The sequence below is a fragment of the Episyrphus balteatus genome, chromosome 1, assembly GCF_945859705.1.
Source record: "Episyrphus balteatus chromosome 1, idEpiBalt1.1, whole genome shotgun sequence".
NCBI lineage: Eukaryota > Metazoa > Arthropoda > Insecta > Diptera > Syrphidae > Episyrphus > Episyrphus balteatus.
Genome location: NC_079134.1, coordinates 14218610 through 14232750, shown reverse-complemented (window position 1 = coordinate 14232750; position 14141 = coordinate 14218610). Strand labels below are relative to the sequence as shown.

General features: G+C 32.8%; 4 protein-coding genes across 4 annotated transcripts in view; 2 read left to right on the top strand and 2 right to left on the bottom strand.

The window, feature by feature from the left end:
- Positions 1-2389: 2389 nt before the first annotated feature.
- LOC129907042 (translation initiation factor eIF-2B subunit epsilon-like) lies at positions 2390-3620 on the top strand. The gene is made up of 4 exons (XM_055983085.1): positions 2390-2463; positions 2522-2844; positions 2924-3210; positions 3291-3620. Exons 2-4 carry the CDS (start codon positions 2733-2735, stop codon positions 3501-3503), a joined length of 612 nt encoding a protein of 203 aa, XP_055839060.1. The 5' UTR covers positions 2390-2463; positions 2522-2732; the 3' UTR covers positions 3504-3620.
- LOC129907168 (uncharacterized) lies at positions 3554-4750 on the bottom strand. Its single transcript, XM_055983255.1, has 2 exons — positions 4096-4750; positions 3554-4015 (listed from the first exon to the last, which is right to left on the bottom strand). The coding sequence occupies exons 1-2, from the start codon at positions 4717-4719 to the stop codon at positions 3653-3655; spliced, it is 987 nt and encodes a 328-aa protein (XP_055839230.1). The 5' UTR covers positions 4720-4750; the 3' UTR covers positions 3554-3652.
- A 48-nt stretch (positions 4751-4798) lies between these two features.
- Positions 4799-5859, bottom strand: LOC129905356 (RNA polymerase I-specific transcription initiation factor RRN3-like). The gene is made up of 2 exons (XM_055980827.1): positions 5694-5859; positions 4799-5600 (listed from the first exon to the last, which is right to left on the bottom strand). The coding sequence occupies exon 2, from the start codon at positions 5283-5285 to the stop codon at positions 4863-4865; it is 423 nt and encodes a 140-aa protein (XP_055836802.1). The 5' UTR covers positions 5286-5600; positions 5694-5859; the 3' UTR covers positions 4799-4862.
- Positions 5860-8381: 2522 nt separating this feature from the next.
- Positions 8382-14141, top strand: part of LOC129917699 (serine palmitoyltransferase 2) — a 28598-nt gene continuing 22838 nt past the window's right edge. The window contains exon 1 of the mRNA XM_055997766.1: positions 8382-8594. Within this exon, the coding sequence (XP_055853741.1) occupies positions 8433-8594 (162 nt within the window). The 5' untranslated portion in view covers positions 8382-8432. The remainder of the gene's footprint in view (positions 8595-14141) is intronic.

The window sequence follows — 14141 nt, the reverse complement described above, 5'->3', positions numbered from 1 at the left end:
AAATGACTGAAATATTGATAGATTACATCGTAAGGTCTGTAAAAATGGTTTTTTGTAAATAAAAAAAAAATGGAGGGTTCCAAAAATATAACAAAAATATTTTTATGCATTATTCGACCATACGAACAGCTTACACTATGTTATTTCTCGGGTGTATTTTCAGTGTCGCACCGTGTTATTATTTTACGTGTAAAGTCATATGAAAACATTGATGAAAAATAAGATACATACTTTAATAAATTGAATTGAATCATTTTCACAGAGTTATCATTATTTTGTATAATTGAAAATTGCAATTTCAAAAACAACTTAAGTTCACTAGTGTTATTCCAAATCAGTGAAGCCGTTTTTCTATTAGTGTGGGTGTACAGATGCAAATGTATTGATAAAGGGTCAGAGTGCAGATAAATAGTTAACCCAAGGGGCACCAGCAAAAATGTCTGGTCGTAATATTGTTCATCATCATTATAATCAAATTATAAACAATTTTATTTTCTCAACAAAAAATAGACTGGAAATTATATTTACACCATCATTGGTTGTCTGAAACATTGGCGATCAATGATTGCATCGCCTGGTCATCACCAATAAAAGTGATTTCGCCCCTGGAAAACTAGCTCGAAATTTGGCAGATAAGGTAAAAATTTTGAGAGATTAACTACAATTTTTTTTTTATTTTTTATGGCTTCAATCACCAACTCTGGTGTGATAAACACCCCTTCCCGTACTACTTTCCATACAAAATTTCGTTAACGAAATCTTGAACGAAAAATTTCGTTTTGCTTTTTGTTTTTGAATACGCAGCTCTAGCCAAAAATTGGAGAGTTTTCACTCATTTGTCACTTACTTCTTACTGTACTGTGCATTTTTCTTGGCTCCAAGAGAAGTGTTGACCGTTCTTTCACTTTTAATTCATTTATTTCTTGCTTTAAAAATTATTTTCTGTTAATTTTTCTTGATTTTAAATTAGTTATGAATTGTTTTTATTTTGACTTTGACAGAATGATATTTTTTCGTTAACATTTTCGTTGTCGACTTTGGAAAATTTTTCGTTTCGCATCAGCAGCATACTAGGCTTAAAAGCCTTCCCTACTAAAAATTTTGCTTCTATAAGGCTTTACAGAAGCAACAATTGCATCTGTAAAGTTTTATAGAACCAAAATTGTTTGTTGGGTTAACTCCAATGGCCACTTTTTGTAAAAAGTCAAAAAGTGAAAATTTTCAAACTCATTTTATGACAGTTTTTTTGACCACAAAATTAAAAATAATGATGCAGAAAGCTTATTTTTTGGTTTAAAAAATAATTTTTGTAGTTTTTTACTTTTGTAAATATCCCACTTTTTTACTTTTTAGGTCATTGTAGTTATTTGGCTTTATTCTAAATCTACTTAGTTAAATCTCCGATTTATTACGGCCATATTATATTATATTATACACTCTGGATTTAGTTTAGATTAAAGTTAACTTTAAATCCAATCCATTAAATCCTAAAATCTTTCATTAATCCAAGGATTTAATTATTTGTTCATTTTATTCAAACATGACTTGAGGATTTTTATCTTCAACTATAGAATGTGCTTTTGTTCACTCAATGTTGACGTTTTCAACTTTCGATTTTCAACTCGAGAGTTTATCAACTTCTAGTTTTCTCAACTTCGGGAAAATGTAGAATTGGGCAAGAAAACTTGAGATTTTAAGCCTGGTATGCTGCTGATGCGAAACGAAAAATTTTGAAGTCTCCAAAGTCGACAGCGGACATGTTAACAAAAAAATACCATCGGGTATTATAGCATAGTAAAAATAATAAAAATTCAAGAAAAAACATCAGAAAATAAGTTTTAAAGCAAAAACAAAACAAAGGAGAATGGGCATTTTGGACGTTGAGCGGCCATCAATGAAATTGGTATCAAATGAAAGAATTATAACCTAGGAAAAACTTTTACTATGGAGGATTGGATATTCAAGATAAAGGTCTTCAGACTCAGGGAAAATGACAGAGTATCATATTTTGCACTTAAAATACACAATTAATTTATAATATTGAGGCAATCTATATAAAGTGTTAAATGCAAAAATGCATTTTATCCGTTGTTGAAGTACGTCACAAGGATAAAACTTCTGCACAATCTTTGTAAACCTTAATTACATCAAAAAATAATAACAAATTCATTCCTGGCCGCGTAACGTCCACGTTCCATACAAACTTGTCCATTCTCCTTTAACTTCGTTCAAGATTTCGTTAATGAAATTTTCGTATGGAAATTTTCGTTTCGCTTCAGCAGCGTACTAGGCTTTACATAGCAAAATTTCATGTTTTATTATAAATTTTTGTTCTAAGCATTTTAACGTGGTAAAAAAATTTGTATGGGCAAAAATCATTGACCTATTATGGCGATGGTTGTGTTATTCCACAGAAGTCGAATATAGAGAAAGTTCTTGTTAAAAAAGCTCATGGGGAAAATGGTAAGTTATTAAAAAAGTATTTATGATGAATTGAATCATCCATTTAGTTTTTACACAGATGAAACAGAAAAAATCGGAGTCAAAGCTTACATCCTCAACAACGACACAGAAGAGCTCTTCGCATCCGATTCAGAGATGAAACACACAGATGAAACAGAAAAAATCGGAGTCAAAGCTTACATCCTCAACAACGACACAGAAGCTAGCTCTTCGCATCCGATTCAGAAGATGAATTACCAACGCAATCGACAAAAACAGAAATTCCAAAAATGATGAGACTATCACATCTAATCAATGCGGACGAAAGCGATTACAATTCAACAACCAGTGACGAAGATGATGATTCACACCAAGGCTCTCCAATACCTGATGATGCAAATAGTAATCACCTTGTACCAATAGAAACTATATTCCTGCTAATCATAGCGTGGCTCCTTTCTTGCATGCACCTCATCTACAGTATTTTTATCCGAAGTCTTGGACTCTTTGGTTCGTGGAATTCAACTCAAATCCAATCCGGATTTCTTGATTCTTGAAATCAACTCATCTCGCTATGCCTACAATATGTCTTTAAAGGAAGTAAATTTCAATATCGTCAAAGCGGTATTCAGTTTAGATCCAATTAAAGAGGCAACAACAACAAATGTCTTAAGTGCCAACAATCAGGTATTGGGTCGCTTGGGTATGGTTGTTTCAAATAATATAAAAAGCGATGATACTATGTTGGATTGTTTGAAGGCAATTCAGGTAAGTCGTGTGTGAAGTTTTTGTATTCTTAAAAAAAGATTTTGACCTTTTTTTCTTTGTATTGCTTTTAAAACTTTTAGGAATACTGTGAAGAACAACCAGCTCTGAGAGCCAAGGTTTCCCAGATTATTCATTATCTCTATGATAAGGAATTTGTGTCTGAAGAAGCTATCCGCATGTGGCACAATGAGTTGGATGATGATTCAGAGTGGTTGAAAGCACCATTGCAGAAACTCATAGAATGGCTAGGTCAATCCAGCGAAGGCAGCAGTGAAGAAGAAAACGACGATTAAATACTTTTTCTTTTCTTCTTAACTTAATGATTCTTCAATAAAAAAAAAACTTTAAAAAACTGCCTCTTTGGGGATAGAAAAAAAATATGTTTAATTCAATAGAAAATTTGAATATACAACAAAAGTAAAATTAAATAGATTTTGGTTAGTTAAAGTAAAGTTAAAGTCAAAGTTGCATTGTGCTGCTGCACATTTATGCTCGGTGACATAGCCAATTGACCAGTGCCAAGTCGAATATGGTGTAAATGGATTTGAACGTGTTTTTGAAACACTTCAACATTATCGCTATCCAACAGACCAGCTTTCACCTCTCCGGACGATGAAGAAGATGATGCAGCTGCTGCTGCATTTTTAATTTCTGCTTCTGAATTCATTTCTTTCAGTCGATTTAGTTTAGATTTCTTTATAGCAATTGCTCGCTTCAATCGAACAATGGTCTCTAATAGCTTCACTAGGAAGCCACCGATATTATCACGTTCAATAACTGGATTCTTGAACGGACTGTCGTATTGCTATTGGCCCAACAATGGATCACTGCGATTAAAAGACACCCGATAAGTAGAGCTGAGGGAGTCGAATGCATCAACGCTACCACTACATCGTTAAGACAAATCTGGAAATCGTTCTCACCTTGAAAAAGAGGCTTATCTACAAATGAGTAGAACCATTCGAATATAACCCATTTTTGGGCTTTGGGTAGCTTAAGCAAATTTCGTAAACGTAAACCGATTTGTTGTTCCATAAGCTTGTCGGCTGGTATCAGTGCATTTCGTGATGTTGATGCTGTCGGGGACGAAAAGTATTTGCTAGGAGAACGTTTTTCGGGAGGTGTTTGTTGCTTTTCTTCGTAACGCACATAACGTGTACCGCCGATTGTTTTTCTCTTTTTTAAAGCTTTTGATGGAGTTTTAACTGGTGTTCTTGGTTGTTTTTGTGGTATGGTAATTTTGCGAGGCGATTGCTTAACACAAAGAGCTTTGTTATAATTTACCAGTTCATCGTCAAAGAATAGACGATTACGTTTTCGAACGCGAACGGGCATTCCACGAGCATTTAACATTTGAATTGGTTGTGAGGTTTGAGGTTTTGGAGGTGGCAAGGTACCGACACGATGTAGACCAAGTGTAGCTGGACTAAAGGCGGGCGGTTCAATGTGCTCATCGTCAGACATTGATGATTTAATCCGTATTATTGCCAATTTATTGGGATCTTTCATTTTATTCCAAAGAAATTCAAGAAATTTCTCTCCAAGGTTATTCTAAGAAAAGAAAAATGTTATATTTCTTTCTAACATTTCAGAGTATGGAACTTACCTTAAAACTACAAGAATAAAATACTAAAAATTGTACATGATGCGTGTTATGACTCCAGAGCATGAGAAAGTGTTTTGAGGATTTTATCACCTTCATCTCCAATTAGTTCTTTCTTTGGATTGAATTGATCAAAGAATGAATACATCTTTTCCATACACATATCAAAAGTATGGGCGGTTGGATGGGTCATTGGTAGAATTTCACGAGTTTCTTGTGGCGTCGTTGTTGTGGTTCTTGTTGCATCTTCCATTTTAAACATTTCCTCGTCAATATCTTCATCATCATCCATGTCGTCTTCGTTTTCTTCCTCAAATTCAGCTTCTTCAATTTCACTTCGTGGTGCATTCACATCAAGAATGAGCAGTTTTTGAACCAACACCTGTATCAGGTGTTCAGTTAGAGCTGGTTGGTATTCCATTAGCCACAACACATTGTGTATATATCCAGCCACAACATGAGCAGGTTTCATTTTGCCCAAGGTTATTTTTGATGTTCCAATGATGTCCTCCTGGCATTGCCATCAAGAGTAACTTGCTGCAGCCGATGATCCAAGATGGGTACAACGACTATTCCTGCTCCTGGAATACCAGATGAATTGATGTCTCATCGTTTCACGTTTGATGTAAAACTCATCCCGTAATTCGGGTGTGGCTTATTCTGCATATTCGGTTTGGAGTTCTGCTGCCTTTGGAGAGTCCGATTTTCTTTTGAGAGATTTAGAGGGTTCCTATTGAGTTGCTGCTGGTAAAACTGATTTGATTGTCCATTTTTGTTAAATTGTTTTCTAAAATGAAAGAATAGAATAAAAATTTAAATTATAAAACTTGGAATAAAACTCTGAAAAGAATATATTACTATATTTTTAATTTTTTGTTACCTTTTTATTCTTGGGAAACAAAATTCCTTTGACAATTTCTGCAAATAATTAAATTCTTGTTTTTTTTTTTGACAAGCAAAAGTCACAAAACTAGATGTCAAATTACTATTTCCCGCTGCCCTACCAAGCGGCGCCACCATAGCTTGAACCTGGTCCTGGCAGTCCATATATAATAGGTCAATGGCAAAAATGCACATTAAATAAACTGAAATGGCTTTTAGTAGGGATGGGATTAGCTGCTACTTTTCGATAACTGTTACTACCTGTTATTGCTACTTTACAATAACAGGTATAAATACCTGTTACTGAAATAACAGTTAGTGAAAAAAATTTACACTAAAGCCTGGTACGCTGCTCGCGCTAAATTTTAGCTCCCATACAAATTATCGCAAATTTTTAGCCGAGATAAAATGGATCCCATACAAGTTATCGATAACTTGTATGGGAATTTTATCTCAGCTAAAATTTAGGCAGCGTACCAGGCTTAAAGGCTTGGCCACATCGGAGGGTATGCGGTAGCGGTATGGGTAGAGGTAACGGTACTTGTATGAACAAAATTTCAAACTGACATATCAACGTTCAGATGTGGAATTTTTTTCATACAAATATCGTTACCGGTACCCGTACCGCTACCGCATACCCTCCGGTGTGGTCAAGCCTTAAGGAAGAGAAAACAAACACATTTTTCTGCCTGTTAATTAATTTTTATCCTTAATAGCTCTGTGCTTCCAAAGTCCTTCTGAGCCTGAACTAGACATTTTCTGTTATTTTGGTAGCTCTGAAAGTTATTGATTGAAGGCTTGGCCACACCGGAGGGTACGCGGTAGAGGTACAGGTAACGGTACGGGTATTTGTATGGAAAAAATTCCAAACTGACACATCAACGTTCGGGTGTGGAATTTTTTTAATACAAATATCGTTACCGCTATACCGCATACCCTCCGGTGTGGCCAAGCCTTGATACTTGCAGGCGAATAATCTGCTAAAAAAAAAATGCTCCTATAATACCTGTTATTCGGATCAAAATTCTCAACTAGCACAACAGCTTCTATAAATTGAGATCTCGCAGGTACTTCTTTTTATACAGCTTGTATTGAGCTTGCTTCAGAATTTAATTGCTTATAGAAGTTCGAACTTGTTTAACGACTTCTAATAAGTTGTTTAAATACTGTTAAAGAAACTTAAACGAAAAAAGATTGTTTTCGGAAAAGCCTGCTTAGTGAATTTATGGAAGCTTTACAGAAATTACCAAGTTTAGTATTTGATTTTTGGTTTTGATATTGAATAATCTAGCTCGGACACTTTTTGGTTTTGACATTGAATAATTTAGCTCAGACATTTTTTTGACATTTCTGCTATTTGAACTGATTAAGTTTTTGATTTCATTAATGAATATACTAGAATGGCCGAGTGGGTTGAGTGGCGGACTGCCACCAAGTAGGTACGAAGTTCGATTCCTGGGTGTGCTAAAAAAATTATATACTTTTAAAATTATTATCAATAGATATACTAAAAACTAGTATAATTTCAGGTCAAAAGATAAAATTCAAGATTTAAATTCAAATAAAAACCAGTTAAAAAAGAATTCTTTTTTGTTTTTGTAGTTGTTTTTTTAATTTCGATAAGATATGTATTAAAGAGCTATACAAGCTCTTCCGAAGCTATCTGTCAAATCTCAAAGCTTCGGTAGAGCTTCGGTAAAGCTTCGTTTAAAATCCTTATAGAGGGTCAAACTTGTATAACGTTCTCCTTTTTCCATGCCCAAAAACCTTACTAAAGTTTAAAAGAAGCTGAAATGTAGCTTTTGTAATACCTTAACCGAAGTTGAAATGTTAGTTATGTTATCTGCTTAAGCCTGGTACGCTGCTCGCGCTAAATTTTAGCCAAGATAAAATTCCCATACAAGTTATCGATAATTTGTATGGGATCCATTTTATCTCGGCTAAAAATTTTCGATAATTTGTATGGGAGCTAAAATTTTGCGCGAGCAGCGTACCAGGCTTTAATCAAAATTACCAAGGAACTTATAAAATACCTGTTACTTGTTATAAAATTCATCTTTGATATTTGTAGTTCAGGCGAATAATCAGCTTAAAAAACAAAATGCTCCTCTAATACCTGTTACAAGTCGCAAGTCGTAAGTAACAGGTATTATAAGTTTCTTGATAATTTTGATCCGAGAGTTTTTGATTAATAAAAAAATTACGGGAACATTAATACCCCATGATATTTTTTCCTTATCATTTTCACTGTCGAGTTCGAAGACTTTGATTGAGTTCAGTAACGCATCAAAAACTTGAATCAAAAATATTTCTGGTGCAAAATTTTGCATCACTTAAGTGATACTTTGTAGGCAAGGTAGTGTTTTCTTTCCAAACGAAAAATTGTGATGCAAAAGCAGTGATTCATTTATGAATTCAGCCTTCGTTTCATCTTCATACCAGGCTTATTTCTATAATTTTTGGCTAAAAAATCTGCAATGTCAGATTTTTTTTGGACTATAGGAAAATGCCATAAGATCAAACTCTACCAACGCTTCCCCATAGCTTTTTCTGCCATCTACCTCCAACTAGCTCAACCACTTCCAATACCATCCATTTTTAAAAAATTCATCCATGTAAAATAAATTTTACAAAAACAAAATACATCAAGCCACTTCCAATGGAAATTCATTTGTAAAAAATAAAAAATTTATTAATCGTTTTTCGCAGTGTTTGGTAAATCGTTTGACTTGACAGAATGGGTAAATTTGCTAGCATCGACGGCGAAGCCGAATTAAGTTTTCCATCTGAAAATTTCGAATCTGCATCGCCTGATATTATTAAGCATATCGAAGTGCGTCATCGTTTAAATGGATATAAATCGACTACAAATACAAATAATGGCACAATTTCAAATGGGGTAAGTTTGCATATGAAAAATTCAAATCTGTTCATATTCTCACATTTATTTAGTATTAATTTTTTTTCTTGTCGTCTCAAAAAAAAACCTATCCCTTTCCCTTACACTGGCTGACATGCCAGCCAACCAGCCTATTCATGGTCAACTCGAGTCGAGTCTCTTCTTCTTTCTATCGCGCTACAATCAAAGCAAAGAAGAAAAGAAACCTGCCTCGAGTTTTTTTTTTCTTCTTATGTTTGCCTTCTATTCTTACTGAGTCAGTGGTTTTTGGGTATAGTTGGTGGTGGTTTTTGTGGTCGTTCTTTAGACTGTCTTGACTGGAATCCCTATAAACTGGGTCACACGCCCTCTATTCTGACCACTAAAAAAAAACCTACCCACTGTTTGTTGTTTTTTCTCTGTACCAAGAGCAAATGACTATCCCGCCTGACATCTTCGTCTAGCGTGGGTGTCATCACAATATTGCCATACTGACTGACTGACAGTTCCTTCCTGTACATATAAATGGAACCTCGAAGGGAGTCAGTCATTCAGTTGTAAGTACGACCGCAAAAAACGTGCTAATTTTACACCCAAACTCATTATGCAAGCGATAATTAATGTACATATTCCGAATTGTTGGTCGGCTTTATTCAGTCAGAGCTAGAACCAAGCCAACTCATTCGATATACCACAAGTTCCATTGATTAGGTTGATGAGAATAGCTTACTTTTAGTTGTGGGAATATTCCGGCGAAATTACTCATTGACATTGGGGCGATTATCTTTGGTTTCGCTATATTTTTTGTTATCAGTTTGTGTGTGATGGAAGTGCTTTCGTTATCAGTACATTTTGAGTACATCACACGAGCATCGAGTAGGTACGTAGACGAGTCATCTTTTTCCTAGGAGTTGATTTGATTTGATTTGGAGAGTGATAACATCAGCACTAGTAGATTGGCAGTTTTGTTAAGTTTTTTTTAGGTGCGCTGACTTTGGTTTGATTTTCTATTTCTATTTTTTTTTTATCATTTTCCATCTAAATTTAATTGTTTTGATTGAGAAAAAATTTCAAGTCAATGAATAGGTCGACTGCTACCGCCAATGCCAATGATATTGTGTGATTTCAAATCATTTCGTCATTTCATATTTTATATTTTTTTTACTAGCGATAAAAATGTACTATAGAGCAAGTTAAGGATTCGAAAAAAAAATCGAAATCCAGATAACAATCAAACATAACATTACGATGATGGAGAATGGGCACGTTCAGGAAACGTTGGGGACTAAATATTTAATCATTGCCCCCTATTTCGAATGTCGTTTGTCTATCGATAAACAACTTTTGTCTACAGTCGATCATCGAAAATGACTTGGTATTGTGAATCTCTATCGATAGACGACTTTTGTCAAAAATAGATTATCGAAAATGTATTTTGGTGATATTAAATTCTATTGTGAACGAATATTTTTGTTCAATCTTTCGATCTTTTTCGTTTACCATTTTCGGAAGCCATCTTTTTTTCTTTCATCTGACAGTTCTCGATACAGACTTTCTGCTTATGATATTTACTTCTTTTCTTATATCATGGATTCGATCGACTTTTATCGTATCGAAAATTCAACGACACTCGCAATACGGCCCATTTTCTGAACGGAAAGTTAGGTAGACGAGTAAATCGAGTTAGGGAATTTGACTAAATTGGATGGATTTCATTTGACAGCTAACCAATCAGAGATGCGAAATTTACTTAAATTTACTTAACCTGGGGGGTCATTCCGTAATTTTCAAAACGTTTATCGTCAAAACGTTTATCGTGGACGTGATCGTCCACAATTTGCTTCACGTAACTCAGCGAAATACGTTTCGTCTACGTTTATTTCTTCATGCAGTTTGAGAGCTTTCAGAAATTCTCAAACTGCTTTAAATGTCATACTGACTCTGTCTGTCATTACGAATAAGAGGGAGAAGATGCGTTGTTGTTTTAATATTTGTGTTGTTTTTTTTGTCCTGTCATTTTTTTTTTTTTGGTGGTGGGTTTTGGTATGAATAGAAGAAAAATGCAAAATAAATATTTGTTTTAATTTTTTTGTTTCTTATTTGCATTTTTCTTGCAAAAACAATTATTTTATGTATATCTATATTTTATATGCACATGTAAATATAATACATACAACCATTACGTTTGTTAGGACAAACTCGTCATTTAAATTTTTTTAGAGTAACCCCAAAAATTAACCATCATTTGATGTTTTTTGTATTTAATACTAAACAAACTCGAATCTTAAATTGTATTTGGTCACAGCACAGCCTTGAAAAAATAAAAAAACTATAAACGTATGGGAAACGTGAGCTATTTAGCTATCGTCCAAACGTCAACGTTTTTGCGTGTACGTTTAGACGATTTTCGTCTTCCGTGAAGCAAAACAATAATAGCGAAAACGTGAACGTCCAAACGATAGACGTTTTTAATTTTACGTGAAGCAACTCTATCGTCCAAACGTTAACGTCTGACGATAATCGAGATACGGAATGACCCCCCTGCCCATTGCGAAAAAATGGGTCCGGCAATTCTGTCTGTCTGTCTTTCTTTTAAATTAAAAATTTTTGTGTGTAATGTTACAAAACAAGACCAACCTTCTGAATAAAAGAAATAGTTTTTGAACCGTTATTAACGGTACCTTGCATAGAACGCTTTTTTTTTGGTTTTTGAATATCACGTACACAACTAACCCGATTTCAGCGTTTTAATAAGCTTAATATAAAAGTTTTAAAAAAATTTCAAAAACCACATTTTTGGATTTTTGAAGAATGGGAACTAATTGTTATTCTGTATTCCAAAATTCTGTATGACCAAAATTCTGTATCTGAATAAAAAATTCTGTGTGAATATACATAATTCTGTATTCCATTATCCTGCTTTTCTATTATTTTGTATTTCAAAATTCTTTAAATCCAAAATTCTGTTTTCAAAATTCTGCAAATCCATTATTCTGCTTTTTGGAATTCTGTATATCCCAAACCTAAACATTTTTATCTTGTTTGTTGAACAATTTATATTCAATTAACAAATTAAGTATAAGAGTGTATAAGAGCTGTTTGGTAAAACGAAACTTAAGGATTTATGTTCTACATAAAACCTTATGTGACAGTTTACGCAGAGGCAAAAATTAGGGAATAAGAGTTTATGTTCTTCATACAAATTTAAGTTTCGTTTCAGCAAATGGCCTTAAAAGACCTTACAAAAAAAGACAAAAACAAATAAAAAATAACAAAAAACAAAATAATGAAAAATGTATATGTATGAAAATTCTTGGCTAACGGCCATGTTATTCACTAGTTTAAAAAATATATCTGGATGTAAAATTGTCAAATATGAAAAATAAATCCAATTATTTTTGACATTTTAATTTCTGTACATCTAGATGTATTTTTTAAACTAGTGAATAATATGGCCGTAAATGTTACTAGTATTTCGGTATTCAAAATATGTCATTCAAATTCAATCAAAGCATTTTCTGGAAAGCATAATACCAAAAATCTGTACTCCAAAATTCTGTAAATGATAAAAGAAATATTGTTTTGATAATGAGAAAAAATGCCCACTTTTTTTCATTATCGAAACAATTTTTCTTTTATCATTTACAGAATTTTGAAATCCAGAATTTTGTAACTACAGAATTTCAGAATATAGAATTTTGAATTTACAGAACTTTAAAATACAGAGTTTGATTTTACAGAATTTTAAAATATAGAATTTTGGAATAGAGAATTTCAGAATCCGAATTTTGGCACACACAGAATTTTGACCCCAACCCTTTAAAAATATTTCAATTTTTATTTTTTTGAAACGGGTTGGTGAAAAAATTTTAAATTTTAGTTGTTTCTTGAAAATGGCATACCAATTTTTTTTTTTTTTTGAAAATATTAATATGTATAAAATATTTTTTTCTAAAAATTCCTTTTCATGCAAGAAATCAGATGGCATACTTTGATTTGTGATCAAAATCATTTATAACGGTGTTTCATTAATTTAAAAAAAACAGATTTATATATTTTTTAAATTGCTGATGAAATTAATTTCTTTAATTAAATTATAATTTTCATCATAGAAAACTTTAAGATAAAAGCTACTTTTACCATAAGAGCAAGAACGTGCGACCCAGTCGTGCATTTTATTGCTTCTCTATCTTATAATTAAACTAACTGAATATAGTTCTACCATTTAATTGATAGTGTTATGTCTTCTGCCTTTTTTCTCTTACACACTTCACCTCACTCCCCCTCTTAAAAAGCAACAACAAATTAACGGAAAAAAGATTCAATCATATTTTCATGACAAAATAACTCGGCACGTAATTGGATACATTTACTTCACTATCAATACTCTCCATGTGCGGCAAGTTAATTTGATTAGGTGTTCCTCCTTTACTTGTTGTTTTTTTGTTGTGGGATCAACACGATGTTGGTATATCTGTTTCTTGGTCTTGGTTTGGTGAAGTAGTAATAGTCTGTTACGCACTTTGTAAATAATAAATAAACAAAAAAAAATAAATTGCACGACTGGGGTCGCACGTACTTGCTCTTATGGTAAAAGTTTCTCTAATTTTAAAGATTTTCATTGGGCAAAATAAAGGAAAATTTAAAACTTGATATTTTTACAGAATTTCATAAGTGGTGCAAAAAAAAAATAATATCAGTTTTTATAAATAATTAAATACCGTTTTAAATGAACTTTTACAAAAAACTAAGTATGCCATTTTATTTCTTGTATAAAAAGGAATTTTTAGAAAAAAATTTTCGAAAATCGTTAGAGCCGTTTTTTTAAAAAATAATTTTTTATATATAAAAATTTTCTAACATTTTTCAAAAAAAATGTTGGTATGCCATTTTGAAGAAGAAATTAATTTACACATAAAAATGGAATTTCAAAATTTTTCACCAACCCGTTTTCAAAAAATTGATTTTTCAAAAAAAATTTTGAAATATTTTTTAAAAATCCAAAAACGTGGTTTTTGAAAATTTCTAAATTTTTTCAAATATTGATTATTAAAACGTTTCTGTATAAAAATTTTGGTCGAAATCTGTTAAGTCGTTTACTAGGAATTCGTAAATCAAAAAAACCGTTCTATGGCAGGTACCGTTAATAACGGTACAAAAAATATTTTTTTTATTTTTAAAGAAAGCTTTTATGTGTTACACTACACACAAAAATTTTAATCAAAATCGTTAGAGCCGTTTTTGAAAAAAATTAACTTTTCTATTTCCGTTATATGACAGGTACCGTTAGTTTTGGTCCTAAAAAAAAAATTTCAATTTGTCCTCTAGGGAATCACCCAAAACTCTTAACTACCAAGTTTGAAGAAAATCGCCCTATTAGTTTAGGCGGTAGCTCGAGGTACACACAGACAGACAGACAGACAGACGGACAGACAGACGGACAGACAGACGGACAGACAGACAGACAGAATTGCCGGACCCACTTTTTTGGCATTCTCCACCATCGTAATGTCTGGTAAAATTGTTATCTCGAGTTCGATTTTTTTTACGAATCCTAAACTTGCCCTA